Source organism: Acartia tonsa, chromosome 6 (assembly GCF_053477335.1).
Source record: "Acartia tonsa isolate MP-2025a chromosome 6, ASM5347733v1, whole genome shotgun sequence".
NCBI lineage: Eukaryota > Metazoa > Arthropoda > Copepoda > Calanoida > Acartiidae > Acartia > Acartia tonsa.
Window position 1 is genome coordinate 15,912,660 of NC_137265.1, and position 27,684 is coordinate 15,940,343.

The window sequence follows — 27,684 nt, forward strand, 5'->3', positions numbered from 1 at the left end:
TTATTTTACTGCATGTCTTAAGCATTCACTTAATCTCCCCTTCTCTCTAAATTACCTATATGGTGGTCTTAAACATACAACTTTATTATTTAAGTGGGAAATTAAAATGAAGGTATTTTGTTTAGTAACCCTAAAGTGCTTGTTTACTGCCAGCCTATTTTTAAGGCAATGGCTGACCGTGAAATGTAAAAGCCCCAAAGGTTGCAATTTATGCTTTATTCACATTTAAATTATATTATAAAAATGAATGGACCTTTATCAAAATAAATATTTTTTTGGATTTACCTTATCATAAGCATTGTAAGCTCTCCTGGTGGCTGTAGCAGCGGTCAAACTGCACGGCCCCACACTCATCAGACTATATGCACCATCTCCTCCTCTACCCCCCTCTCCAATAGACATCAGGCTGTACGGGCCAGCCCCTCCACTCCTCCCTTCCCCTATAGACATCAAGCTGAATGGCCCGGCACTTCCCCCCTTCCCATCTCCAATGGATATCAAGCTCTGAGGACCTGATAAAGTTATGGTTGCTGTATTGTTTATAGTTTATTATCTATCTATATATTTGGGAGAAGGAACCTGCACCATCCAGAAAGAAATCACTTCAGAAATTTTTTTTAAATTGCCTCCATCCCCCACCCCTATGAAAAAAAATTTACAAAAATATATAGTTGTGGATCTACACCCATCTTCCCTTACATAAGTTTTACCAGTAAGTAACCATTCCTGAACTAATTTTGTCTTGGCCCACTGATTTCTTGTTAAAAACAGCTGATTTTTGTTGATGAACAGCTGACTTTGACTGGTGAACAGCTGACTTTGACTGATGAACAGAAAATCTTGGATGATGAATACTATTTGATGAATGAGGAATAATTGGAGGCAAGCTGCTAAGTGAGGTGAAGGGAAACACGTGGTGATGGGTACTAGGAGTAACACAAGCCCCTCGCCCTGGAGACAGGCTCGTGCAGTTGGAAGATCTGGAAGGAGACAAGCTGATACATCCTGGTGGGGACAGAGAGGGCATGTGGTTGTGACCACTGCGTCCAGGCGAAAATCTTGATGGTCGTATTGAAAAATTTGATCTTCCTAAAATTGTAACAATTTGATTTTTTTAAATTAGGAAATAAATAACTAAATAAGGATGACAACATCCATAAGTATTAAGTAGTAAAGTCCAAAAAAATAAGGATTGACAAACGGAAAAAGTGAATCAATGTTTTTTTTATCACAAAAACTTTATTAAAATTATTCTATGTCTTTTATAACATGACCCATGGACTTACAGAAAAGGAAGTTTTAAAATAATTTTACCTGTGCCAATGCTAAGAGGAGCTAGCGGCTGGTGATAGTTGGAAAGGCTACGCGGTCCGGAGGGTGACATGTCTGGTACCTGGTTATATCCTAAACTCACATATAGACAAAGATAACACAATGGGAAATTTTATTGGAAAAATGATTGTTGATTGCTTTAGAGAGTTTGGTCTTCTGGTGTAATTAGCAGATAAGGGCACTTGTACATCGCTAAAAGTTGAAAATAGTAAAAGTTGCTGTATATTTACTCTAAAATAGCCAAGACAACAAAAGTGATACATTAAACTCATTGTCTTATCCCCAGATTCCTGCCTAAACTGGTTTGAGGTCTGCTGCTGGTGGACCAATATGAAGCTTGGCTTCCCAGGGATGCTGGTCCTGAGTCACGGTCAGGTATAGGAGTAGGAACCTGGAAAAAAAAACATCATAAAGTTTTAATCTAACAAAGTAAAACATTTTCTTAATTTTTACATAAGCTTTCTAAATGGATTTATTATTACTTGGAGCTTACACTAGAATATCATGAACTGTGATGAAGTGAAACTTGTAGCTGGCTAAAATAATGATCCCCCCATACATCCCCTTTACCACAAACCCTTCCCTTCTACTGGAAGAACTAACTGACTTATAAATAATTTCCATGTTAACAACCTAAATTGAGGATAATTTTTCCCCTGTCATAATATTCACGTATATTCTACATCCATTTATCAAACAAAGACTAACATTTCCAAATTTTTACATAAGCTTTCTAAATGGATTTAATTTTTCTTGGATCTTACACTAGATTATCATATACTCCAATAAAGTAGAACTTGTAGCTAGCTAAATTAACGATCCCCCCATCCATCCCTTTTACCACAAACCAGTCCCTCCTACTGGAAGAACTAACTGACCAATAAATGATTTTCATGTTAGCAATCTAAATTGGCGACAATTTTTCCCCTGTCATAATATCCCCGTATATTTTACATCCAATTTGTAGAAAGTGCATTATACATTCAATTTAAGTTCAATTAAGTAAGAACTCTGTAAAAAATATCCTGTGACATGTTATAGTATCAACAATATCATTATCAGAATTGCGTTTTAATAATATATGTATACCAGAGTCTAATCTAAAGGCTCTGCATTTCCGAATGTAACGATAATAAGTGAAAAATAGCATAAAACCAATCCAAGACTTAAATATAGAAAAATAGCTTAAAATCACCTTGGCACCTATGTGAGATATTTCCTAAAATATAGAACTCAAGGGGTTCAGTGGTTTTCGAAATCTTAAGCTACAAACATTAAACCTTACCACTTTACAAAATAAGATATGTTAAAAATCATAATAATATAGCTTATCGTTAGGCATAATTTTGACACAACTGTTCGGTAAACTGAATCAAAATAAGATTTTCATAATAATATAATCGAATTAATGCAGTGTATATTAGATCTTTTCATGAAAATACACTTTTTCGAATTTTAGTCTTCTGCTAACCTAAAAAGTTACTTTAGGAGCCTAGAAATACATGTACAAAATTTCAGCTCTTTATCTCTACTGGCGACCTAGCGCCAGGCATGTAAAATATCAACAGATAACGGTAGCACGGCGGTTTTAACAATATCTCAGCAATGTGCAGGTTTTAAGCTCTTCTGCATATTTCAATCTAAACACATAAGGAAAAAGGTATATTATCCAAAAAATCTTTTGTCAAAGTCTACTCTACACCTAGCGCCAGTCAGTTTTATAAAATCATGTATTTTATACCTGTGAAAATAGAAATCGCCAGCGCTAGGTGTAGAGTAGACTTTGACAAAAGATTTTTGGGATATTATATCTTTGGCCTTATGTGTTTAAATTGAAATATGCAGAACACCTAAATTCATCTTTCAAGCCATTCTCTGAGCATTTTAATTTTTTTTATGAAATAACGGTATTTCAAAACTGCCCTTTGAAAAGGCCTAAAAAATATCTTTTTTTGTCACTTTTTTCACTGCTTATAGTTACAACTTATTAAGATATTATGTTCAGTTAAAAAAAATCGGCGCCTCCAGCACCAAAACCTGCAAAAACTGGCAGTTAAACTTCTGTGCCCCTACTTGCCCCCCTCTTCGGCCAACAGTAGTTATCTCAAGAAGTAAAAGAGATATCACACAGAAAGAAAACTTTATAATTATAACTGAACTAAGTAACCATTACAGATTTCATTTTGGGACTTTCCTTCTAGGGGCTTGTGGAGCAAAAGACCCCCCAAAACACTAAAAATATGAGTTCTGAGCTTATTTTTAAAGATATCAACCTGATTATTTTTGAAAACTTTGTTAACATAATGGAACTCAGTAACATTTACAGATTTCATTTTGGGACTTTCCTTCTAGGGGCTTGTTTGGCAAAAGACCCCCAAAAACTAAAAATATGAGTTCTGGACTTATTTTTAAAGATATCAACCTAATTTTTTTTGAGAAAACTTTTTTTACATAACCAAACTCAGCAACCTATACAGATTTTATTTAGGGACTTTCCTTCCAGGTGCTAGTGGAGCAAAAGACCCCCAAAAACACAAAAAATATGAGTTCTGAGCTTATTTTTAAAGATATCAACCTGATTTTTTTAAAGAAAACTTTTTAAATAAAACTGAACTCAGTAATGTTTATACATTTCATTTTGGGACTTTCCTTTGAGGGGCTTTTGGAGCAAAAGACCCCCAAAACACAAAAAATATGAGTTCTGAGCTTATTTTTAAAGATATCAACCTGATTTTGTTAAAGAAAACTTTTTTAACATAACCAAAATCAGTAATGTTTACAGATTTCATTTTAGGACTTTCCTTCTAGTGCCTAGTTCGGCATAAGACCCCCAAAAACTAAAAATATGAGTTCTGGACTTATCTTTAAAAATACCAACCTAATTTTTTTTAAGAAAGCTTTTTTCACACAACCAAACTCAGTAACCTTTACAGATTTCATTTTGGGACTTTCCTTCTAGGGGCTAGTGTAGCTAAAGACCCCCCAAAACACAAAAATATGAGTTCTGAGCTTTTTTTTGAAAGATATCAACATGATATTTTTAAAGAAAACTTTGTAAATAAAACTGAACTAAGTAATCATTACACATTTCATTTTGGACTTTCCTTTGAGGGGCTTGTGGAGCAAAAGACCCTCCAAGACACAAAAATATGAGTTCTGAGCTTATATTTAAAAATATCAACCTGATTTTTTCAGTTTTCATTCAAAATTCAAACCATCAAAATTTTTATTGTGATGGTTTTTTTTGACCCACTAGCCCCTAGAAGGAAAGTCCCAAAATGAAATCTATAAATGTTACTGAGGTTGGTTATGTTAACAAAGTTTTCAACAAAAAAATCAGGTTGATATCTTTAAAAAATCTCTTAAAATAAGCTCAGAACTCATATTTTTATTGTTTTGGGGGTCTTTTGTCCCACCTGCTCCTAGAAGGAAAGTCCCAAAATTAAATCTGTAATGGTTACTGAGTTCAGTTATGTTCAAAACGTTTTCATTAAAAAATCAGCTCAATATCTCTAAAAATATGCTCAGAACTCATATTTTTATTGTGTTTTTTTTTTTGACCCACTAGCCCCTGGAAGGAAAGTCCCAAAATGAAATTTGCAAATGTTACTGAGGTTGGTTATGTTAACAAAGTTTTCAACAAAAAAATCAGGTTAATATTTTTAAAATTAAGCTCAGAACTCATATTTTTAGTTTTGGGGGTCTTTTGCTCCACTAGCCCCTCAAAGCAAAGTCCCAAAATGAAATGTGTAAACATTAATGAGTTCAGTTTTATTTTAAAAGTTTTCTTTAAAAAAATCAAGTTGATATCTTTAAAAATAAGCTCAGAACTGATATTTTTTGTGTTTTGGGGGGTCTTTTGCTCCACTAGCTCCTGGAAGGTAAGTCCTAAAATGAAATCTGTATAGGTTGTTGAGTTTGGTTATGTGAAAAAAGTTTTCTCAAAAAAAATTAGGTTGATATCTTTAAAAAAAGGTCCAGAACTCATATTTTTAGTTTTAGGGGGGCTTTTGCTCCACAAGCCCCTCAAAGGAAAGTCTAAAATGAAATGTGTAATGATTACTGAGTTCAGTTTTATTTACAAAGTTTTCTTTAAAAAAATCAGGTTGATATCTTTAAAAATAAGCTCAGAACTCATATTCTTAGTTTTTTGGGGGGTCTTTTGCTCCACAAGCCCCTAGAAGGAAAGTCCCAAAATGAAATCTGTAATAGTTACTTAGTTCAGTTTTATTTAAAAAGTTTTCTTTCTGTGTGTTGATATCTCTTTTACTTCTTGAGACAATTACTGTTGGCCGAAGAGGGGGGCAAGTAGGGGCACAGAAGTTTAACTGCCAGGTTTTGCAGGTTTTGGTGCTGGAGGCGCCGATTTTTTTTAACTGAACATAATATCTTAATAAGTTGTAACTATAAGCAGTGAAAAAAGTGACAAAAAAAGATATTTTTTAGGCCTTTTCAAAGGGCAGTTTTGAAATACCGTTATTTCATAAAAAAAATTAAAATGCTCAGAGAATGGCTTGGAAGATGAATTTAGGGGTTCTGCATATTTCAATTTAAACACATAAGGCCAAAGATATATTATCCCAAAAATCTTTTGTCAAAGTCTACTCTACACCTAGCGCTGGCGATTTCTATTTTCACAGGTATAAAATGCATGATTTTATAAAACTGACTGGCGCTAGGTGTAGAGTAGACTTTGACAAAAGATTATTTGGATAATATACCTTTGTCCTTATGTGTTTAAATTGAAATATGCAGAAGAGCTTAAAACCTGCACATTGCTGAGATATTGTTAAAACCGCCGTGCTACCGTTATCTGTTGATATTTTACATGCCTGGCGCTAGGTCGCCAGTAGAGATAGAGAGCTGAAATTTTGTACATGTATTTCTAGGCTCCTAAAGTAACTTTTTAGGTTAGCAGAAGACTAAAATTCGAAAAAGTGTATTTTCATGAAAAGATCTAGTGTATATGATGTTAATATAATTCTTCCAAGTTTTACAGGATAAACACATTTTCTTAGAAAAACGAATATAAAAATACTTGCACAAAAACTATAGTTTATAAGAAAAATATTTTAATAAAACTTTTTTACTCAACTTTTAATTGAAGAGTATTTCTTTGGCTATATTATATAATAGTATTGGCTTGGCCCCTAGACTTTGTTTTTAAAATTATGTTCTCTCATTAGTTGGCTTAAAACTAGCAGTATCCAAACTATTCTTCAAATAATCTAAATCTACAAACACATACCTTCCATTTATCGTCTTTAACTTATTATTATTCAGATTTTCCGCAATTAGAAACAGACAGAGAAAGAAAAAGAGAGAGCACGAGAGATAGAGCAAAAGACAGAAATTGAGAGAATCTGCATTACAGACTGACAGACAAAAGGACAGAAAAACTAAAATATTGGATTACTCAATATAGTTTTTTTTCAAATGAGACAGAAAACATGGATGACAACATCCATGAGAAGCAAAGCATAAAAAAAATTTTAAATCATACATGAGAAAACAAAAAGATAAAGAGCAGAGGTGGATTCTTAAAAAAAAATATGCCCCGCTAATCGCTTAGTGGGGCAAGATTGTTTTCGTGAAAAATCCACCAAAATCACATAAAAAATCTACAAAAATTAAACAAAATCATAGAAGGGTTATGAACACAGGATTTTATTTAATTTTTGTAGATTTTTTATGTGATTTTGGAGGATTTTGCGATTAGTGGGGCAAATTTTTTTTTAAGAATCCACCTCAGATGTTCAGTGATCATCAAATTGATGGAGAAGATGCAAGAAAGATTATTGACAGAAAATCGCGAAAACTTCCTGTGTGATTATAAATAACGTTTAACCGACAGACAGGTGGACTAAGTAAATTATATACTGAATAACTTTAATCTTAATAATTTTCAGCTATTTATCTTGAATTGCAGCTATGAAATTGTCATGTCCCCCATTACGTTTTCTACAGATGGACAGACAATTCGAATTATCATTGTTGCTGAAAAGTCTAGATTTTAATTGCGATATAAGTATGGGAAAAGAAACTTAGAAAATGTAGAGAAAAAAATTACATCAAATAATTATTACTTTAAAAACTTGTGTTATTTAGTAACAAAAACATCATTGAAAATTAAAAGTAAAGCTTTTCAATGGTTAGGGTCTTTGACGTAAAAACCTTTCTGTTTAACTAATATATATCTTCATGGATTGCCTGTTCATCAACAACAAAATTAATTCGGAAAATAAGTCACCGAAACCTATACGTGATTATCAGTAGCCGATAGGTCGATAGGTCAAGTTAGGGGTCAACACAATTTTAATTTTAGAATTATTTCGCTTGTTGGTTATGACAAAGCCCAAATTGTGTCAAAATTGTGTCAAAAATTATCCATGTGACGTCATAAAAATGAGGAATTATTTATCTATTTTTAGGAGTTTTCTTTCCCACTTCTCCTCTCATCTCCCTCATTTTTTTTTGACGTCATGTGGATCATTTATGACAATATTTTGACACAATTTAGGCTTTGTCGTTGGTTATACCTTATTCCCGCCTGTTCATACTCAATGACTATTTTCAAAGAGAATCAATCCTTTTGTATTTAATAACCCTTAAAGCACGTGAGGGGGGGGGGGGTGGAGATCTCGGTCAAACTAAAACTAAATCAACTAGTCCTAAGCCGTTTAAAGTTCATATGTAGAAAAGGTACCTTCAGACAAAGGTTTCAATATTAATGGTCGAAGAAAGAACAAAATTGCCTTGACTGAGATAGAGATAGATACTCATGCTTGAGGGAAAGGGCTTAATGAACCAACCCCCACATCCTAAAGAAATTAGCCCGCGCATTTAGAGTTAAAGCATATGCTGAATATTATTGTTATTTTTAACTCGTGTATGTGATTTAAAAGCAATTAAAAGGTTAATGATGATAGTCAAGCATGGTTTACCATTATTTTAAATCTGATTTCCTAAAATAGCTGGGTGTTTACAATTATGCTTGTCCCCTAAGATCTCACTAATTGCTTTACTTTTTTTATTCTGTTATTCATAAGTATGTTTTTTTCTTTCAAAAGGTCTACTTAACCTACAAAGATTTTATATTGTTTTTTAAAATATCCCCTTTAAAACAAGGACCTTCAAGCTTAGGTGAAGTAAATATATATATATTTTGGTTTTTTTTGGGGGGGGGGTATTTCTTATATTTTTTCCATCTTAAACTACATGATTTTCAGGAAAAAATGAAAATTTAGAAAGTTAGGCACTCTGAGAGAAAGTATTATATTCTTTTCTTAAATCTATATTTATATATTTTTGGTAAGGTTCTGTAAAGGTCTGTAAAATAAAAATATTTTTTTGAAAATTTGTCCCCAGCCCCCTTGTCTTAAAATAATGACTTCTAAATCAGTCCTTGTGGTTATGACACAATAGAATCAATAATATTTAAACTAAATGATACTTAATTACTATATGTATATTAACTAGTGCCTTCACCCCTAGCTACCATAGGTTATGACACAATAGAATCAATAATATTTAAACTAAATGATACTTAATTACTATATGAATATTAACTAGTTCCTTCACCCCTAGCTACCATAGGTTATGACACAATAGAATCAATAATATTTAATAATAATACCACAGGATCTGTGACTTGAGTTATAGGGGCAATACCAAGGTAAGGGACCAGTCGAAAATTATCCTTAATTCATCCTCTGGCGACCCTTGTACCTAACAATGTTAGAGCATTCTGCTCTTAATAAAACTGTCCCTGCCCAGGATCTGTGACTTGAGTTATAGGGGCAATAATAAGGTAAGGGACCAGTCGAAAATTATCCTTAATTCATCCTCTGGCGACCCTTGTACTTAACAGTGTTAGAGCATTCTGCTCTTAATAAAACTGTCCCTGCCCCTCCTTTCTTTATTCAGTCTGCCAATCACGCCTTAAATGTGATCCATTATAATCTGAGGAATTAAAATATGACTGAACGAAGGGAATGTCACAGATTGTAAAAATCTTTTTTATTTAACCAATGTAATTTTGAAATGATATTCTTTTATATATGTGTACATAAACAATTTTTATCCAACTTGAATATTGTAAATTAATATTGTTATACTTTTAATGTAATCTTTGTAAGTAAATGATAAAGACAAATAAAGAATCAAATAATAATAATAATAATAATATTTAAACTAAATGATACTTAATTACTATATGAATATTAACTAGTGCCTTCGACTCTAGCACCTAGAAGTCCCCCCCCCCCCCCCTACACCACTTGTATTTTTTTCAGAAGAGTTACCCCTATCTCGGCAAAATAAAACCTATACTTATACTTCCTTAAGAGTAGGACCGATTTGGTTCAGCAGTTTGGGAGATCTTTTGATGTAAAAGAAGAAGAAGAATTCTTCAAATGTCATATCGCCTTCCCTGTTAAAAATGTTCTTCTTAATGAATATGTGCGTTAATGGATTTATTATTACTTGGATGTTGCACCATATTATCTTGTACTCTAATAAAGTGTAACTTGAAGTTGGCTAAAATAACGATAACTCCAATCCACCCTCTTTACCCCATCTCCTCCACACCTATTGTATAAACGAACTGGCCAATAACCGAGGTCCATATTATCAAGCTATGTTGACGAAAAATTTTCCCCTGGTCAATATATTTACGTATATCCTATATCCATTGTTTTAATTGTCCTTCTAAATGAATATTTGTTATATTAAACGGGTTATATAACAATGACAAATCAAAGCTTTGCCTCTAGACATAAAGCGGTGAGGAGTTCAGTAGGCAGTTATTTAGTTAGGGTGGGAGGGGACATTGGGCTGCAATATTCCCCAAAATATTATAAAAAACAAGTTTTCTTGTTCGTTGGCTTAATAACTTTTAGGACTTCATTAGGAGTTCATTAAGTTTAGTGTCCAAACGTTTTAACCCCTAATTGTAATCACAGAAGGGGTTATTTTTTGTATCATTATTAGGAATGTTCATCAATTCATCCACAATTGCATAATCCTTTTAGATCTCTGAATTTTTACTCTTTTCAATACATAGTTACTTTGTATGTCAAATTCAACTCAAATTCCCTACTCGGGATAATAAACGGGAATTAATATTAGCTATTTGATTAAAATCACACGAATCCAATGGGAAAAGTAATTGTTAGGTGTCCAAACCTTTCCGCATATCATACCAACATTTTCAAATGTCCTTATCCCTTTTCGCCAATCTCATCTTTAAACCCCCATAGACATCCAAGATGGGGGTAAAGGGGTATTGACCCCCCACATTTCACCCCCCTCAAAGTTTTACATCAGATTAACCCTCTCAAACATTTTAAACCCCCCATTCCCCTCCCCCCCTCCCAATCAAAATAAAAGCTTGGATGTAAAATCCTATATCTTTTATAGATAGGTATCTTAAGGGTTAAGACAATGGACAAAAAATTGATCTACAAATGATGAAAAACAAAGTTACCCATTTTATAGATTTAATAATTGGTTGAAAAGTTTGGATACTACTTACAGTTAAATGTCACATAGTTTGTAACCAACCAATCAAATTTTAATACAAAAAAAATTTGAAGCCAACGAATATGTTAACGTGGTCATAAAAAAAACACATTGTATATCAGTTTAATTTACAGTCCGATGTCTACTCCCTCATGTCTTCTACTGTGTATTCTTGCGAAAATGAAACACTTTGCAAATGTGATAAAATGCAGAATTAAATACACACCTACTTATATCTAACAAGGATAACAATCAATGTAACAGAGACATATTCCATAAAATTAGTAGATGGATATTTTTACAAACTTGACTGCTAGGTCCCTATAAAATAAAGGTTTCAGGCTATTTTTAAGATAAAAAAATTCCGACAATTCCATGCTTTAGGTAAAGATTTTAGATTATAGTTAATGAAAATTCTATGGAATTTATTGTTTACTAGTTACTTCTAATTCTTACTAGCGGATTCGCCCCTAGCCTCTAGAGGTGATAAAAAAAATTAAGGCGAAATTCGTTAAAGGACCAAGGAAATCTTCTACATAACATAAAGGACCAAGGAAATCTTCAGCAAAAAAAAAAATTGGGGGGGGGGATTTTTTTGTTCTTGGGGGGGTTAAGGGTGTCCCACCCCCCAAGAAAATAGCTTAAAACCACCACAGGACCAATAGGTATATACCCTGAAGAGTAGAATCCGATTTGTTCAGTGGTTACCGAGATCTTAAGCTTCAGACGGACGGACGGACGGACGGACAGACAGACATCAAGCTATGTACTTTGTATTATAGATAGAAGAGAAATATTTTTTACTGCTAGTACCCAAAGTTTAATAAATTGGCTAAACAAATAAAAGTTGCATTGGTTCTAGTACCAAAAGAGTAAATTCTATTATATCCTTGGTTATAATTGTTAAAATATTAATTATTATTTCTTTTCTTTTACCTTAACTTTAAGATTCCTAAAAATGGCATAAATCTGAACAAAAATTACAAAAAAAAGGACAATTCCTCCCCCTTTATCCCTGTCATAAATTTTCCCTGGGTTGTCAAAAGCATTTAAATGACCGTATAAAACTTCTGACTGACATAAAACAACACATGTTGACGCCGTTTCTGTCGACATTATGATTGCTCAGTCACAGTAAGAGTAACATGTCACAGTCGAAGAATCCTTCTGTGATTAACTGACAGTAATATTACCGAAAAATGACCAGTAAACCGTTCCTTAAGATGGCTATTCACTTCTGCATATTTTTACGTTCATATTGTGTTTTATATTCGCAAAAAGACACAATAGCAAATAAATTATAGCGTATTTTCAATTATAAGAGTGAAACAGCAGTTACAGATTAATTTGTGTTGTTCTAATAATACACAGTTCTGATAATTTGGTATTGTAATTCACTTGTGAAAGTGAATTCACACCTTTCCTCAATACAATTCAAAAAGACACTTTGAATTTTTTAATTTTTACAAAAATCTGTAAATATTTTGTTAACCTACACTTCCTACACATGTTGAACTGAATCATTATATTTATTCATGTTTTGCTACATTTCACAATATTTGTGTATTTTATTTCATTTAGATTGATTTAGTTTAAAAAGAACTGTTAAAAATTGAAAATAAGAATAAAATATTTTTTTCTCTATGCCTAACCCGCCTTATCTCCTTCAATCCTATTATTTTCAATTAATTCCAAAATAAAGAGGGGGGGGGGGTTATGGGCTTGACCATGCACTTTGAAGGAAACAACCGCCTTATCCTCTTATTTAGTTTGTAATCATAGAATGTTCTTTTAAACACCCGTTCATCAAATACTTTTACATTTTGAAAAAAAAACAAGGACATGCCTGTCAAGTTCTTGGGTAATTTATGAATGGGTTTATGATTAGTATTACAAAGATCAAATGCAGGCTTTGGTCTTAACTGAGTTATTTTAAAAATCAGAAAGAAAATTGAGGATTTTAACTGTAGAGGATGTTAATCCTGTTATATAACGTTTTAGTAAGGTTATTTTTTGTTTTTCCGTTAAGATCTAGTTAACCACTCAGCAGATTAAGTTCTCAATTTTAGGGAAGCTCTATATTGGTACTAGGATGATGTTAGTACAGTGTGTTTTTTTTATGAGAACTTTTTTGAAAGCAATTTTACCCCACTTATAGTTATCAGAATTTAATGAGTAATGGCTTATTTTCTTTGTTTTTTTAAGGCAATTAATAGAACAACAAAAAAATTTTCAGTTTTTATTTAAAAAGTACAGTAAAATCTAAATTTCCAAAACTTAGGTGTCAACATATAAAAATGGTTTTCTTTAAAAAATGGATTTTCTGTAGTCGACTTTGGGGGGCCAGTACTCCCTCCCTGGTTGAGATATGACCTTCAAACTTTGATATGTTCTAGTACATGTCCCTAATAGTATCTGTATACATTTTTAGCTCTATATCTCAACTTTGAAGTGTTTAGCAGCCATTCTTGCAAAAGGTTGATTATTTGAGCATAAGAAAGATGCGCTAAAACCATTTTTAGATGTTGACACCTAAGTTTTGAATTTTAGATTTTACTGTACTTTTTAAATAAAAACTGAAATATTTTTTTGTTGTTCTATTAATTGCCTTAAAAAACGAAGAAAATAAGCCATTAATCATTAAATTCTGATAACTATAAGTGGGGTAAAATTGCTTTCAAAAAAGTTCTAATAAAAAATAACACACTGTATATGTTTCTTGCAGCATATAAACTTTTAAACCACTAATTTTAATCTACAGAAGAGGTAATATTGCAATCATCATTTTTGATGTTATTCAAGTTATCATCTACATATTAATGTATCCCCTATGTTCCCTGAGAAAATTCTATGCATCTAAAGTATAAATTAATTCCAATAAAAAGCGAATTTTACTAACAAACTAGAAATCTTAAAGCAAATAGATTTCCATTTGCTTATAGCAAAAATGAAAATATTAGTTAATTTAATAATCATAATCCTTTCTTAGCTTTTATAATTTATACACATGTTAACTTGTATAATGCTGGTTTGTCACAAAAATATAATTTGTATGATTTATATCCGTTGGATAAGAACCAGTTTTTAGCCTTCTGTAAAATAATGTATAGCATCATATTACAGACAATTTTCCACTAATATTTAAATAAAAATTTTAAAAATAATACCAGTTTTGTAATAAAACTTCGAACTAACAAAACTTGTTTTAATCTTATAATTTTTATTTTAGTATCAATGGAAAGCTGTCTATGATACGGTGCTATAAATAACTAATCTAATATTATTGTCTTTATACTCATTTTTCGTAAAATAGTTAAATAGCAGCTACGCTACCAAACACATAAAATGTTTAAAAATTTTAGTGACCTATCAAGTAAAATATCCGGTAGTTTCCTTTTAGTTGACAAGTAGACTACTACCTCCCCCCCCCCCTAACTTATTTTCAATTTGATTCTATGAATTATTTCTACTTGACACTAAATTCAACTGTAGTGCTCGATTTTGAATCTTTTTTAACATAAACTAACCATATCACAAATAATTTACTAAAGCGAAGCATTTCTACAATCGATCCAGGTATTTTCGCAATAGCTTAAATGTTTTCTTAGACATGTTAGAATTATCATTTAAAGTTAAACCTTACATGAATCATGTAACAAAGTCGTGTAATTTACTAAGAGTATCAACTCCATACCAATAAATATAAAAAAAAAGTTACATTTCCTATTATATAAAGTAGTAATTTTTTTGTCTGTAGCAAAGGATCTAACCGCTGAACCGATATGGTTTCTCTTTACTGTAAAGTTCCTAATAGTTTTAATTCTAAAATCTAAATTAATTTAGTGTACTCCTCTCTATTTGACGTTCGTTGGAATGGTTGCCTGATATCTTGAAATTTAGTTTAATGGATTATGTAATATGTCATCCTGTTTTTAATGTAAGTAATGGGAGGAGAAGGGGTGATAGATGGTCCACTGGAAATAGTAGGGTAATGCTAAATATCCAGCTCAGCTCGTGTATGTAGAGACAATGACAGTTTTTACTTTCTCTATACAAAAATCACACTGGGGTGGTACAAGAAAAAACTTTGAAAATCTCAAAAATCATGTTAATTATTTTTCATGCTAATAATAGGCATGTAGGGAGGAGACATTGAATGTAATTTCCACTGGTACCCTCAGTATTCAATTTCGCTTTCGTCTTAATTTTTTCAAAGACTTAATTTTTTCAAAGAACAATATTTTAAAATACAAAAGGGGTAATTTTGTTTATCATCATTAGGGATTTATTGTCAATTTTCTTCTCCCTATAAAAGTACTAATTGTATTTTAGCACAATATTTTAGATTAAAGAAAGAATATTTAACCCAATTCAAAATTTAAAAATGCATGCATGGATTTAAATAAATTTTTGTCCAAATTTCTGAAGTTTTGTCCCATTGTGCAAAGTGGCGCATTTTAGCATAGCGTGGGATTTTTCTTCTATATGAGAGCCCTTGGGGCAATTACGGTGGTAATTCAAAACGGAAGATAAAATCATAATAAATATAGCATAAAGCTAAACTGATATGATGTATGTGAGTGTTAATGTCTCTTAAATGATAGAACTAATATCAAAAGATGTTAAGAAAAGGACTTTATTGGTCCTTGGTAGGTTTTAGCCAATTTATAAAGGGTGTGATTCGTCTGTTTATAACGAAAAAATCTATAATCTAAAAAGTTAGTATGTCAGATTTTAATTCAACTTTAATTTTTTTTATTTGTAGGAAAATTATAAAATAAATGTTACGTGCGAAGCATCTTTGTAATTAAGTCTTAAAATGGGGTATTCCTGTCTAGTTTTTTGTTTAGGAATGAATATTTCTTACCCGAGGGAATAAATGATGGACCGATAGGTCATCATTTATTCACAAGGGTAAGAAATATTCATTCCTAAACAAAAAACTGGACAGGAATATCATTCTCATTTAAACAAAAACTCATTTTTATGCTAGTAAAATGTGGTTTAATTTTGGTTTTTAAATTTCATTTATTTCCCTGGTATAATTTTTCTTTCTTTTCGTAATTAATAAAAATTATAAAATCTTCCAAAAAAAATTAAAAATCTTCTAAAATTGATAACCGGGATATAAATGAGATACCAGGGAAATAAATGAATATTTACATCCACTATTTAAGGGGTTGTTTATATGGGAATGAATATTTACATCCACTATTTAAGGGGTTGTTTATATGGGAATGTAAGTTTCATGGTTTATGCTGTTTTTGTAAGCTAGAAATTGGTTGAATTGTATAGACACTAAAATCTAATACATTATATTAAAATTGAACACTTTAAAACTGAAAAGATATGTCACAATACAATAATTACTTTTAAACAAGTTTTAAGTTTCTACATGTAAAGGAATTTTGATCTAACGATTGGTTGTCCAGGGGGCTATTCTTCAAAATTTCATTAAAATAATGATTTCCAGTAATGCAAAACTTAGATAATCAGTATTAATATTTTCCAGTGTGGATTCAAAACTGATTAATATCCACTGGATTAGAACCGGATCTCAGCCATGCTGTAAATATAGACAATTTTCACGAATAAAAAATAATAGAATTAATACCAGTTTTATTAGATTGGACTTTCGGAAGCTCGGAGCTAAAAATACTGGCTTTATTCTTTTGCATTTAAAGTCTGCGGAAAGCTGTCTTTAATACGATGCGATAAATAACTATTCTTTGCATAAGAAGGGGTTTTAGGCAACCTTAATTTTTCTTCATAACCCAACGCTACATACCCTTTAATTTTGTCCCAAAATAATGTCAAACAAGGATGACAAGATCTAAAAAAGCAAAGCTCATAATATCAGATGGCCAGACAAACGAACAAACGAGATGCTAAGAAGAGGATTCTTAAGGGAAAGGACAATGGACGAGTTTTGATATATATACCCCAAATGATGATAAACAAAATTAGATTAAAATCGAAAACAGTAAATGAGTCGAACTATGACGTCAGAAAAAATTAACAATTAACCAATGAGAGGCCAACTATTCAAAATTTTACAAAAAAAATCCAAAGTTCTTGGATTAACACTAAGATTCAAAACTTTGGGTACTAGTGTAATTTAGAATCCATTAACCCTACCTTGTTGAAGATATAGTAATGACCATATAAAAATTGGATCATTATTTTGCCGCTGGGCAAAAAATAATATAAAATTTCAGGAAGTAGGAAAGTTAAATTCTCTGAAATAAATCAAGAACGATTATATGCATTTACTGTTAAGTGTAATCGAATAATTAGCAGAGATATAAAGATAAGACAATGGCCGATAAATTTATGTACTTCACCTATGATGATACACAAAATAGATACACAATTTGTGGTTGAAACTTTTGGACACTCAACTTAATGAACTAACCAAAAAAAATTTAATAAAAAGTCCCCAAGGTTGTTAAATGTTAAGCCAACCAAGAATTACTAATTACTCTCATTAAAACACATAGAATTAAGGGATAAGACCCATTGATATAGCATTGAATTAATGGTTGAAAACTTTGGATACTTTTAGTTTAAACAAACCAATTAAGTTTTAATAAAAGTACCCAAAGTTCTTAAGCCAACGAATGAGAGAGTTTGATTATTAATCAGTTTAATTTACAGTCAAATGTCCTCTCCCTCCTTAAATCAGAAGCATTGTACTGACATACAATTTCAAAGGTTATCGACACAATATTCATAAAAAATATTTTCACGTCGACGTCAAAGCCAACACGTTACTTTTAGAAACTTATATCTACAAAAACAGAACAGAAAACATACACTCTACTTTTGTGGCGCGACTTTTTATGACCTAAATAAAATCCACACACAATACTAACTACCAATGACTGACAAACAGACCTATTATGTATATTGCAGCCTCGCTTCTAAAGATATAAAAACTTCCAAATAATTAGAATGATTAAAACAATTTTTTCTTATGTGAAACAATGATTTTTTATTAATTGTTTCCATTAAAAAAGTATAGAAAGGAAGTATTAATGAATACAAGTTGGATTTTTAGTAGCGAAGCTACTCTATGATTCAGTTTTTCAGTAGGTCAGTCCCTAAGGAAGTTATAATGATACACGTTGGATTTTTAGTAGCGAAGATACTCAATGATTTATTTTTCCGTAAGTCAGTCCTTAATGCTATAAGGTAAATATTATTTTCTTAGAAGTTTTTGAAGATAAACAGCTGAAATTTTCAGTGAAGATTCCTATGACATATGCGCATATAATAGTATGTATTGTTTTGTTTGTCTGTCTGTAGGTCCTGCATTAGAAGGTATAAACTTCATTTTTAAAAGATTTCTTGAATTTCTTTGAGTTTTTGCATATTCTGTCTTTTTCTTTATTGTAATGACAACTGAACATCTGCTCTATAACTCACTTTGTCCGTTTATCCATTCCATGATTTTTTGTGCTTCGATAATTATGGATGTTGTCATCCTTGATTTTTTTATATATAAAAATCTACTCTGTAATGCTCACTTGTGGTCAGTCTGTCTATCAGTCGGTTGTTGATTTATGCTTTATCAAAATACAGACCACAAGCGGCTGTGCCTCTATCATTTAGAGCAGTAAAATAGCCTAATTACAAAAAAATAAGTATCTCAAAATAACAAAATCTATATGAAGAGCCACTAAAATTTAGAACTCCGTTATCAAGATCTTTACTTTCAATAAAAATAACTAAACTAGTTTCAAAGGGGAAGCTTTATCTTAGACCCAATGAGTGATGTGAACCAAAATAGTCTTTCTTTGTCGTAATTTTTAAAACGCACATTGTGTTTTATAAAGTTTAAAATCCCTCACTATGTCTGTCTGTCTTTCCGTACAACACCCAGACTCACATGGTGTTACTTTATTTCTTAGTAACGGCTGCGCTCCTAGCATCTAGAAGCTATGTATTCGAGTATTAGTAGTTATTGAAATATTAAGCTTCAAAAAAACATACAACTTATACAACATATAATAGGATTTTAATAGGATCAAATAAATGGATGGCTTTGGTTAATGGGGCCGGGGCTGTGTTTCCTAAAGAATAAATAAATGATTAAATCGATTCATTTGAGGAAATGTTTAATTCCACAAGCGTATAAGATTCATAAATCAAATCTTTAAACACTCCTTTTTTATTCAAAGGAATTGTGAATATTTTAATCAGATTTTTTTATAAAATATTTTGGACCCCCCAAAAAATGTTTTTTTTTCAAGACAATTTTTTTTAAGGGTAATAATAGTTATTTATCGCATCGTATTATAGATAGCTTTCTGCGGTTATTAAAATTTAATTAAGTATTTTTGAAAAAAATACGATGCTATACACGATTTTTGATTATTGCTAAGGAACTGGTTCAAATCCAGAGAATATTCATGGAGCCATCTGGAAAATAAAATGCACCCTCCCCCCCCCCCCCCCCATAGACGTCCAGGGGGGGGGTAAAGGGAGGATTACCCCCCCCCCCAAATAAAAAAATGCCTCTATGAAATAAAGATTACCCCCCCCCAAAATTTTTATTTTCAAAATTTTACCCTCCCCCTTGGACGCCCCTGCTCCCCCCACCCCCACTGATTATAAACAAAATTACTCGTTGAAAAGTTTGGATACTACAAGCTTTGAACCAACCAAACGAGATTCAATAAGAGTACCTAAAGTTTTTAAATCAACGAATAAGATACTTTTAGTCAAATTTCTTCTCAATCACCCGATTCTGGTTAGATTAGAGGTTTGGCAGTGACACCTAGGAGAAGGTTTTCCATGAAGAAGATCTTTGTAGTCTTATACGAGCACTTAGAAATAAAATGCTATTCCTTGGTCATTCTTCAGTGAGGGAGCGGACATTGGACTGTAAATTACACTGGTACCAAAAATCTTATGCGTTGGCTCAAAAACTTTATTTTTATCTTAAATGGTTGCTTTTATCTTTTTTAAAAATAATTTTATCTATGTAAAAAGAAATTTTTGTTCATTATAATTGCGGGTGTATATTATTAATCAATTGATCATTTTTTGTCTTAACCCTTAATATCCTAGTTAAAAGATATGGTGTGTAGCAAAGAATTATATAATATTAAGTGGTTTTTGACTTGAAGCAAAAGATCTCTGAAATGTTTGAGAAGCAACTATTGATAAAATACAAAGTGGTTAGGTTTTTTATGTCTGAGGCAAAATATCTCTGCAACAGTGGACCTAATGGAAACAATTTGTTCTTTTGTCCATCCTTGGTAATTTTGTGCTTCACTACTTATGGATGTTTTCATCCTTGCTGTAATGTGCCCGGTAGAAATTATAGTTTCAAGTGAAATCAAAACTTAAATGCATTTCTTCCATAGAAAAATTATTTAACGGGTTTTTTTGTAGCAAAGCTGCCCTATATTTCACTTTGTCTTACCGTCAGTCCGCCCGTCCATCTGATAAAACTTTAAGCGGGAATCACTCAAGATAGACGGCTGTATATTTTTTTCTCATATTCTCTTTACCAATGAGCATTAATTATATAATTTACTAGGTCCGTCAGATGTTAATAATGATCTGACGGTCATTTTATTTATTTTTTTTGTAACATTTTTAGTAGAAATGTAATTTTCTTGGCTGTAATTTAAGATAGACAGCGTACTAAATAGTATCCATTAAACAATTTACTTGGTCAGTCAGTTTGTCAGTTATGCTGCAAAAAATATATCTAAATTTACAATGTTGGTAACATCCTGGTTATTTCACTATTTTTATAAACATAGGTCAAATACGTTTAAAGTCAAATGAATTATAGCCATAATTAATATACACAGGGAGGAAGGGAAAATTGTACTGTAAATTATTCCGGTACTCAAAGTTATATAAACATGTTATCTCATTCGTTGGCTCAAAAACTTCTTCAAATCTCGATTGGTTGGTTTTACAGATAAGTTACTTTTGTCTTTCATCAAAAATTTGTCAGGGTTGTACCAAATTATCTTCCAATGTCTTATCTCTTAAGATTCTTGGGTATACACTATACATTACTTTCATGAGATACAGTTTTTCCTTTCAGTCGTAAATGCAGTTCCTGTTTTTAAAGTTTATACGGATCTATAAACTCTAAGAATAATTATTTATCGAATCATATTATAGACAGCTCTTTGCGGATACAAAACATTTTTAGTATGGCTGAGAACTGGTTCCTATTCAGCGGATGTTAATCCATACTGGAAAAGGATATTCCGGAAAAAGCTGATCATACTTTAATAATAAAGAAATTAATAAGGTTATTTTCATTTCTTATTCATAACAATAGAATTGATGATTTTATATTTCTTTTTCTGATAATTCACATTTTAATATTAAAAATGGTTTATAATATGCATCAAGAATAGCACAATTGATAAATGTAAATGAAAATGGACAGCTAAAAATATATTGATATACAGACGAAGAGAGATTGACAAAAATATAATGAAGGAAGGAATTTTCATATATACACTGTTGAAAATAGATTTTAAGGAAAAAGATTAACTTAAACCCACTTTGGATTATCGACCCCCCCCCCCCCCTTTATTATTTACTTTAAAAAATATATTGGTAGCCCCTGCTGGGCCTTAACCCCGCAGGCTCAGAAAAAGGCAAACTCAGACAACACTCATAAAGAAAGAAACATACATTTAAACCTATTTGAGTATGAAGTATCATATAAAGTATTAAGTTTTTTTGTGTCCATCTTAAGATCTCTACTGAACTAATTGGATTCTCTATTTTATGTCCTATGCTAGTTTTAGGCTATTTCATTTTCAGACTTAAGTCTATAAGTCTGTTTTTCTAGCCCATTTAACTATAGAGCCCCTATATGATTATATGTTACATACAAAAAGACAGACAACATAAGTCAAAGGGGGGATTTGATACAAAAATACCGCAAATTTCTGGTGTGCATTCACTTCCGTATATTATTAATTCCCCGAAAAAATGCGACTTTGTAATAAGACACAATCAAAAATAGGTATTAATTTGTGTTTATTAATTTTAGGTTGAATGCAACAGAGTGGAAGGGTCAGTTTGTGCTGATGTAATAATGTACAGTTCTGCTAATTTGATAATATGATACATATGCGGAAGTGAAAGCACACCAATGGTATTATTGTAGAAATTTATTGAAAAGTTGTCATTGGCCGTGAAACCACCGTGGGTCGTAAAAATGAATTTATTGGCAGAAAATTATTTCAGTTTTTTAACTTAAAGAGAAATTCATGATTTTTTTTATTATTTGTGATATATGTACTTTTATAAAAATGAGTGAATATCTAACAGTTTGTATTGTTGCTGGAATGACATGGTTTTTCTTTTCAGTGAATATTTTCAAGGTTCGTTAAAGGTTTATAACCATTTAGGGGAGGGTACTTACCCCTCAAAAACAAAAAGCCCCTTGCAAAAAATAACCCCCTTAAAATACCTCTTTTACTTAATATGAAGTAATGACAGAAGGTACAACTGCTGTTTGATAAGACTCTTAATTGTTTAGTAGAGAGAGTGTTACAAAAATGATATCAAAGAGCGTCCTGTTAATATTTTATATATGTTTGCTTTAGTTGAAGTTGCAAGGTGAAATTATTATTTACAACTGAATACATGTATACTGTTTAATTGTTTATCCTCTATCAATTTATTTCTAATATTTGTCGTTTGTCTACCTAACTTTATACCTTGTATCCCCTATTTGCCTATTTGTTTGCAAATAAAAATGTGTGTCCTTAAACACTATCCTGTATATATGCAAATTTTTGCACAATTTTGCTTAGACTTATAGATTAATATTTTGTTTATTAAGTTCTGACACTCTACAAGTATCAAAGTTCGTTTTTCCTACCGTCTGATTTTTAAACTAGGCTTTTATGGGTGTTGCCAACCTCTTTTTTTACTCCATCAGCCCTGTCGTACCAAAATATGTACAAGTTCTAACCAATAATATTACTGGATTGTTCCTACACAGTGTTCTTATTGGTCCAAATTATTGATTATGGATCTAGAACCACTATATTTATTACCTGATACCTGTATTCGCAGAAACCTTTTTTTTCTATCCAAGAAAATGATTGAATTTTACCTACGCTTTTTCTGATTGGTCCAATTTACTAATATAGGATCTATATGTAATATATTTATTACCTGATACTTTATTTTTACAGAAACAAATTCTAACCAATAATATTGCTGCATTGTTCCAACACTGTGTTCTTATTGGTCTAATTTACTGATTATGTATCTAAAACTACTATATTTATTACCTGATACTTTGTTTTTACAGAAACAAATTTTCTCGTACCAATAACATGGTTAGATTGTTCTTACACAGTTTTCTTATTGGTTCAATTTACTGATACGAGGCACTACAGAACCATCCTCTCCCAATTGAGATCCAATTATTGTTCTAAGCTCCAAAGTTACCTGCATTCCATCAACGCTTCTCTTTCACCCAACTGCCCATCCTGCCCCAACAATCCTACCCCTGAAACTGTCCAACACCTCTTTTCCTGCCCTAATAACCCCACTAACCTTAATCCCATTGACCTCTGGCATAATCCCGCCCTTGTAGCTGCCTTCCTATCATCACACCCAAGTTTCACCAGCCTCCCTCCTCTTCAACGCCCCCCTCCAGAGCCCCCCCCCCCCCCATAAGCCTCCCCTCCCCCACCTACTGATGACGACCCTGGACACGAAAATGGACTATGAGCAGCCAATACAACAACTGATACGAGATCTAGATTTACTATATTTATACCTGATACTTTGTTTTCACAGAAACAAATTTTCTACATCCAATAATAAGGCTGGATTGTACCTACAAAGTGTTTTTATTGGTCAAATGTACTGATTATTGATCTATACGTACTATATTTATTACCTGATACTTTGTTTCACAGAAACAAATTTTCTACATCCAATAATAAGGCTGGATTGTACCTACAAAGTGTTCTTATTGGTATAATTTACTGAATATGTATCTAGATCTGCTATATTTATACCTGATACTTTGTTTTCACAGAAACAAATTTTCTACATACAATAATATGGAGGATTGTTCCTACACTGTGTTCCTATTGGTCCAATTTACTAATTATGGATCTAGATGTACTATATTCATTACCTGATGCTTTATAAATTGGACCAATAATATTGCTGAATTGTTCCTACACTGTGTTCCTTGGTCCAATTTACTGAATATGTATCTAGATCTGCTATATTTATTACCTGATATTTTCTTTTCAGAGAAACAAGTTTTCTACATCCAATAATAAGGCTGTATTGTACCTACACAGTGTTCTTATTGGATCAATTTACTGACTCTGGATCTAGATGTACTAAATTTATTACCTGATACTTTGTTTTCACAGAAACAAATTTTCTCCATCCCTTATATGGCGTCTCTTCAATCCTAAATAAAAAAATAATCTTTTGATTTTGATTTTTGTTTTTCATGTTGTGTTAAACTAATTTTTTGTCAGTAGCTTAAGATATTGATAAAGGCTGAACTGATTAGCTTCTCCATTTTATGGAAGCTTTTCAAAGTTCCTGTGGTAGTTTTAAGTTGTTTCATTTAAAGATTCAAGTTATGGTATGGTTTTTTGGGCTATATTTACCCAATCTACTCCCCTTTAAATACGGTGCCCCTAAAAAGTAGGGGCGCAACCACTAGTATACATATAGTAGTAAGGTTTTTTTATGAAGCTTTAAATTTCGATTACTACTGAATAGATTAAGTTCTCCGATTTAAGTAAGCTTTACACAGGTTCCAGAGTTAAGAAAAATTTTCATAAATTGAAATTTTATTTTGATGGTATTCATGTCAAAAATACAAGAAGATGTTCTTCTCTTATCCCGTTAAAGTCTCCGTCATTAATGCAATTACACAACGTTACAAAAGTATACTTTCCCCAAGCCTCAGTTCATAAAAGTAAATATTATATACTTTACAATACAAGAAACTTATATATGTATATTGAAATTGAAATTTTAGAGACTGACTTTAATATGTAGGATAATTTTCAAATACTGGGTAGGTTTATTATATTGAAGTTTTAAGTCCGTTTATGAGCTAAGTATAAAAAATGTAAAACAAAAGTTTGAAATAGTGGATCATTCTTTTACATTGCATTGTAACACACAAATAAGATAAGTTAACATAAAAACTATAAAAAATAATAAAACTGAATACACTTTTTTTGACGGAATTGAATATGTATAATAACTTTAAAATTCTATATTGTTTAATTTCGAAAACATTAAAGTACAATTTCAGATAATAAAAGTGTTAAAAAAATTTGCAATAAAAGTTATAAATTGCGTGACAATTTTTTTACAGTAGCAGACAGATATGATGAGTTAACAGAAGATCTAGCGAAAATAATAACACTTATTTTATGTTTTTGGTGGCTGAATTTAAAATGTGCTATAATAAAGATTAACACAATAATTAGTAGCAGCAACGTTACGCGGTCATTTGCGAAGCAACTCTGCAATAATTAATTTCCCCCTATTTGTAATTCTAATCCTTTCACATCCAAATGTGTACATTTGTTAGCTAATACTATGGTCAGTTTGATCCTACTGGTCCAATTAATTAATTGATCATCTATACTTTCTCTATCTACTTGCGGTTATGCCCACCCTAGAGGCCTCTAGGAGCACCTTAGGGAAGGGGAGGGAGATAGTTGACGCTCCATTTTTAGTTTGTTTGTGTTTTCACATTAAAGGAGGCCCATATCGGTTCAAACAGATAGATATCCTGTTACTTTTAAGTAAGGATTATACACCAACGGATCTAATAAACGGTGGGATCGATAATTCACTTGGTATTTTTAAATAGGTTTTATGCTATTTTATAGGCCTCCCTCCCAATCCATATTCTATAATTTAAAAACAAATATTAGCATGACGGTTACCCTCCCAAATTCGAGTAATCTTTATCAAGAAGAAACAAAAGGATTCTCTAACAATGAATTAAATAGTTCTTGTTTAATAAAAATTAAAAAACAAAGTACATAATTATACATGTGCACGTGTTCAATGACCATTACAATTAATTTTATTTTATCTGTGTGTGTTTTTTTGTCTAAACATTTTGGATAAATCGCAGACAACCAGGGAGATTAAGGGATAAGACCATGGAAGATTAAATTATATGCATCCCAAATTATTAAATAAAATTAACTCCTCTGTAGGTTAAAATTATTTATATAAAAGTTTGGTATCTGCCAGTTGGAAACAACCAAACAATAAGTTATAAAAGTACCCAAAGTTTTTAAGGCAACAGATGAGAGTACTTTTTTTATAAAACTTTGGGTACCATTATGATCTACAGTCCAATGTCCTCTTTCTCTCTGTAGACTACACAAAATGGATCACGTCGAATATACGCAGAAAGACTTTTTTTAAAATTTTATAATCTACTTACGGCAAAACGGATGGCCGCACTGTTCTAATGTCATTGTCATCAGAACAAATAGAAAAATTAATCTACTTAGCCAATGACCAAAACTGCATGGATAAAGAAAACGCGCGTTTACGCAAACTGCGCGTTCCCTAGTCAATAATATGTTTGAACTATATCACATTCATTTGTAGGTCTTGTTTTGTCGGTTACAATTATGTGCAAAAAATTTGGCCGTCAGTAGACTTTACTGTTACCGAAAAAAACCTTTCTTCTTATTTCCAGCCCGATCCATTAAAACAGATGTAGTAATTATGTCTTTAATTTAATATATACTCTGATATTAATAATAGGATGATGGTCTGTCTATCAACAGACCGTAAAAATGTGTTCCAAAAACAGACATTAATATTAACTAATTTGTAGTTATATTATTTAGTTTTAGCAAATACGGAAAACCTTGACTTAAAGGGGCTTTAGCCCTGTTGTTTTTTATACTTAATGTAACCTAACCATCATTAACCCATTAGTGACGAACCGGCTTTTAACGCCCGGTTCCAGAAAATGCCGAAAAAAACCGGTTTTCAGTTTTAGGATTGCATCATTCTCAGTATGAATCCCCCCTCTACTACCCTGGTTTTCATTTCCCCCTGGAGCAGGCAGATTTGCTTACTTCCGTTTGCCGGTATAGCTCAACAAAATTTGAAAACCAAGAAAAACAAGGTGATTTTAAAATACCCCTCCTAACTTTTTTGTTTATGAAGTAAAGTTAGTGATTTTTTTCGTGAAATTTAAAGTTTATTGGCAACTACATTCATTTGTGAATTCGTTTTATTCAAATTATTATTTTTTATATGATTTTTTTATCGTTTTTTTACGTTCTATATAGGCCCGGCTCGGCATATGGGGGGAAAGTCTGAAATTTTTATTACCCGGTTTTACTAATAGATCTTTTTTACAACAACAACAAAAACCGGGTTTATTAACCAAAAAGGGGTGGTAACTATAGCCAAAATCTTAAATGTGATATAAATTGTTTTGTATGTTAGTTGTAGCTCTATCAATTACATGAGGTTATGTAGTTTTCAATTACGGATCGTATCGTAGTTTTAAAAAGTGTTCATCTCACTTTGGGCGTTCAAAAATTACATTTTTAACTTTTTGGGCCAAAAAACCGGGTATTTAGGTCGCAAACGGGCTTTAATGCCGGGGGAAAGCACCAAAAAACGCCAAAAACGGTTATTAATGCCAAAGGTTTTTTTACTCGCGCCGAACCGGGTTTTATTGCAACTTTCCTGTGCACGCCACTAGAGCAAAACAAAAAAATTGGAATTCCGTTTTGACCATTATAAAGCTTCCCTGAGATTTTCAGCTCGATCGGCCCATAAAAG

General features: G+C 31.8%; 2 protein-coding genes across 2 annotated transcripts in view; both read right to left on the reverse strand.

Annotated features, from left to right (window-relative positions):
• LOC145321965 (uncharacterized) overlaps nucleotides 1–510 on the reverse strand; it is a 36,408-nt gene extending 35,898 nt beyond the window's left edge. The window contains exon 1 of the mRNA XM_080163680.1: nucleotides 286–510. Within this exon, the coding sequence (XP_080019806.1) occupies nucleotides 286–450 (165 nt within the window). The 5' untranslated portion in view covers nucleotides 451–510. The remainder of the gene's footprint in view (nucleotides 1–285) is intronic.
• A 196-nt stretch (nucleotides 511–706) lies between these two features.
• LOC145322985 (uncharacterized) overlaps nucleotides 707–27,684 on the reverse strand; it is a 34,101-nt gene continuing 7,123 nt past the window's right edge. Inside the window, exons 2-5 of the mRNA XM_080165373.1 lie at nucleotides 24,238–24,298; nucleotides 1,627–1,723; nucleotides 1,315–1,404; nucleotides 707–1,089 (exon numbers count right to left, since the gene is read on the reverse strand). Coding sequence (XP_080021499.1) covers nucleotides 707–1,089; nucleotides 1,315–1,404; nucleotides 1,627–1,723; nucleotides 24,238–24,298 — 631 coding nt within the window. The remainder of the gene's footprint in view (nucleotides 1,090–1,314; nucleotides 1,405–1,626; nucleotides 1,724–24,237; nucleotides 24,299–27,684) is intronic.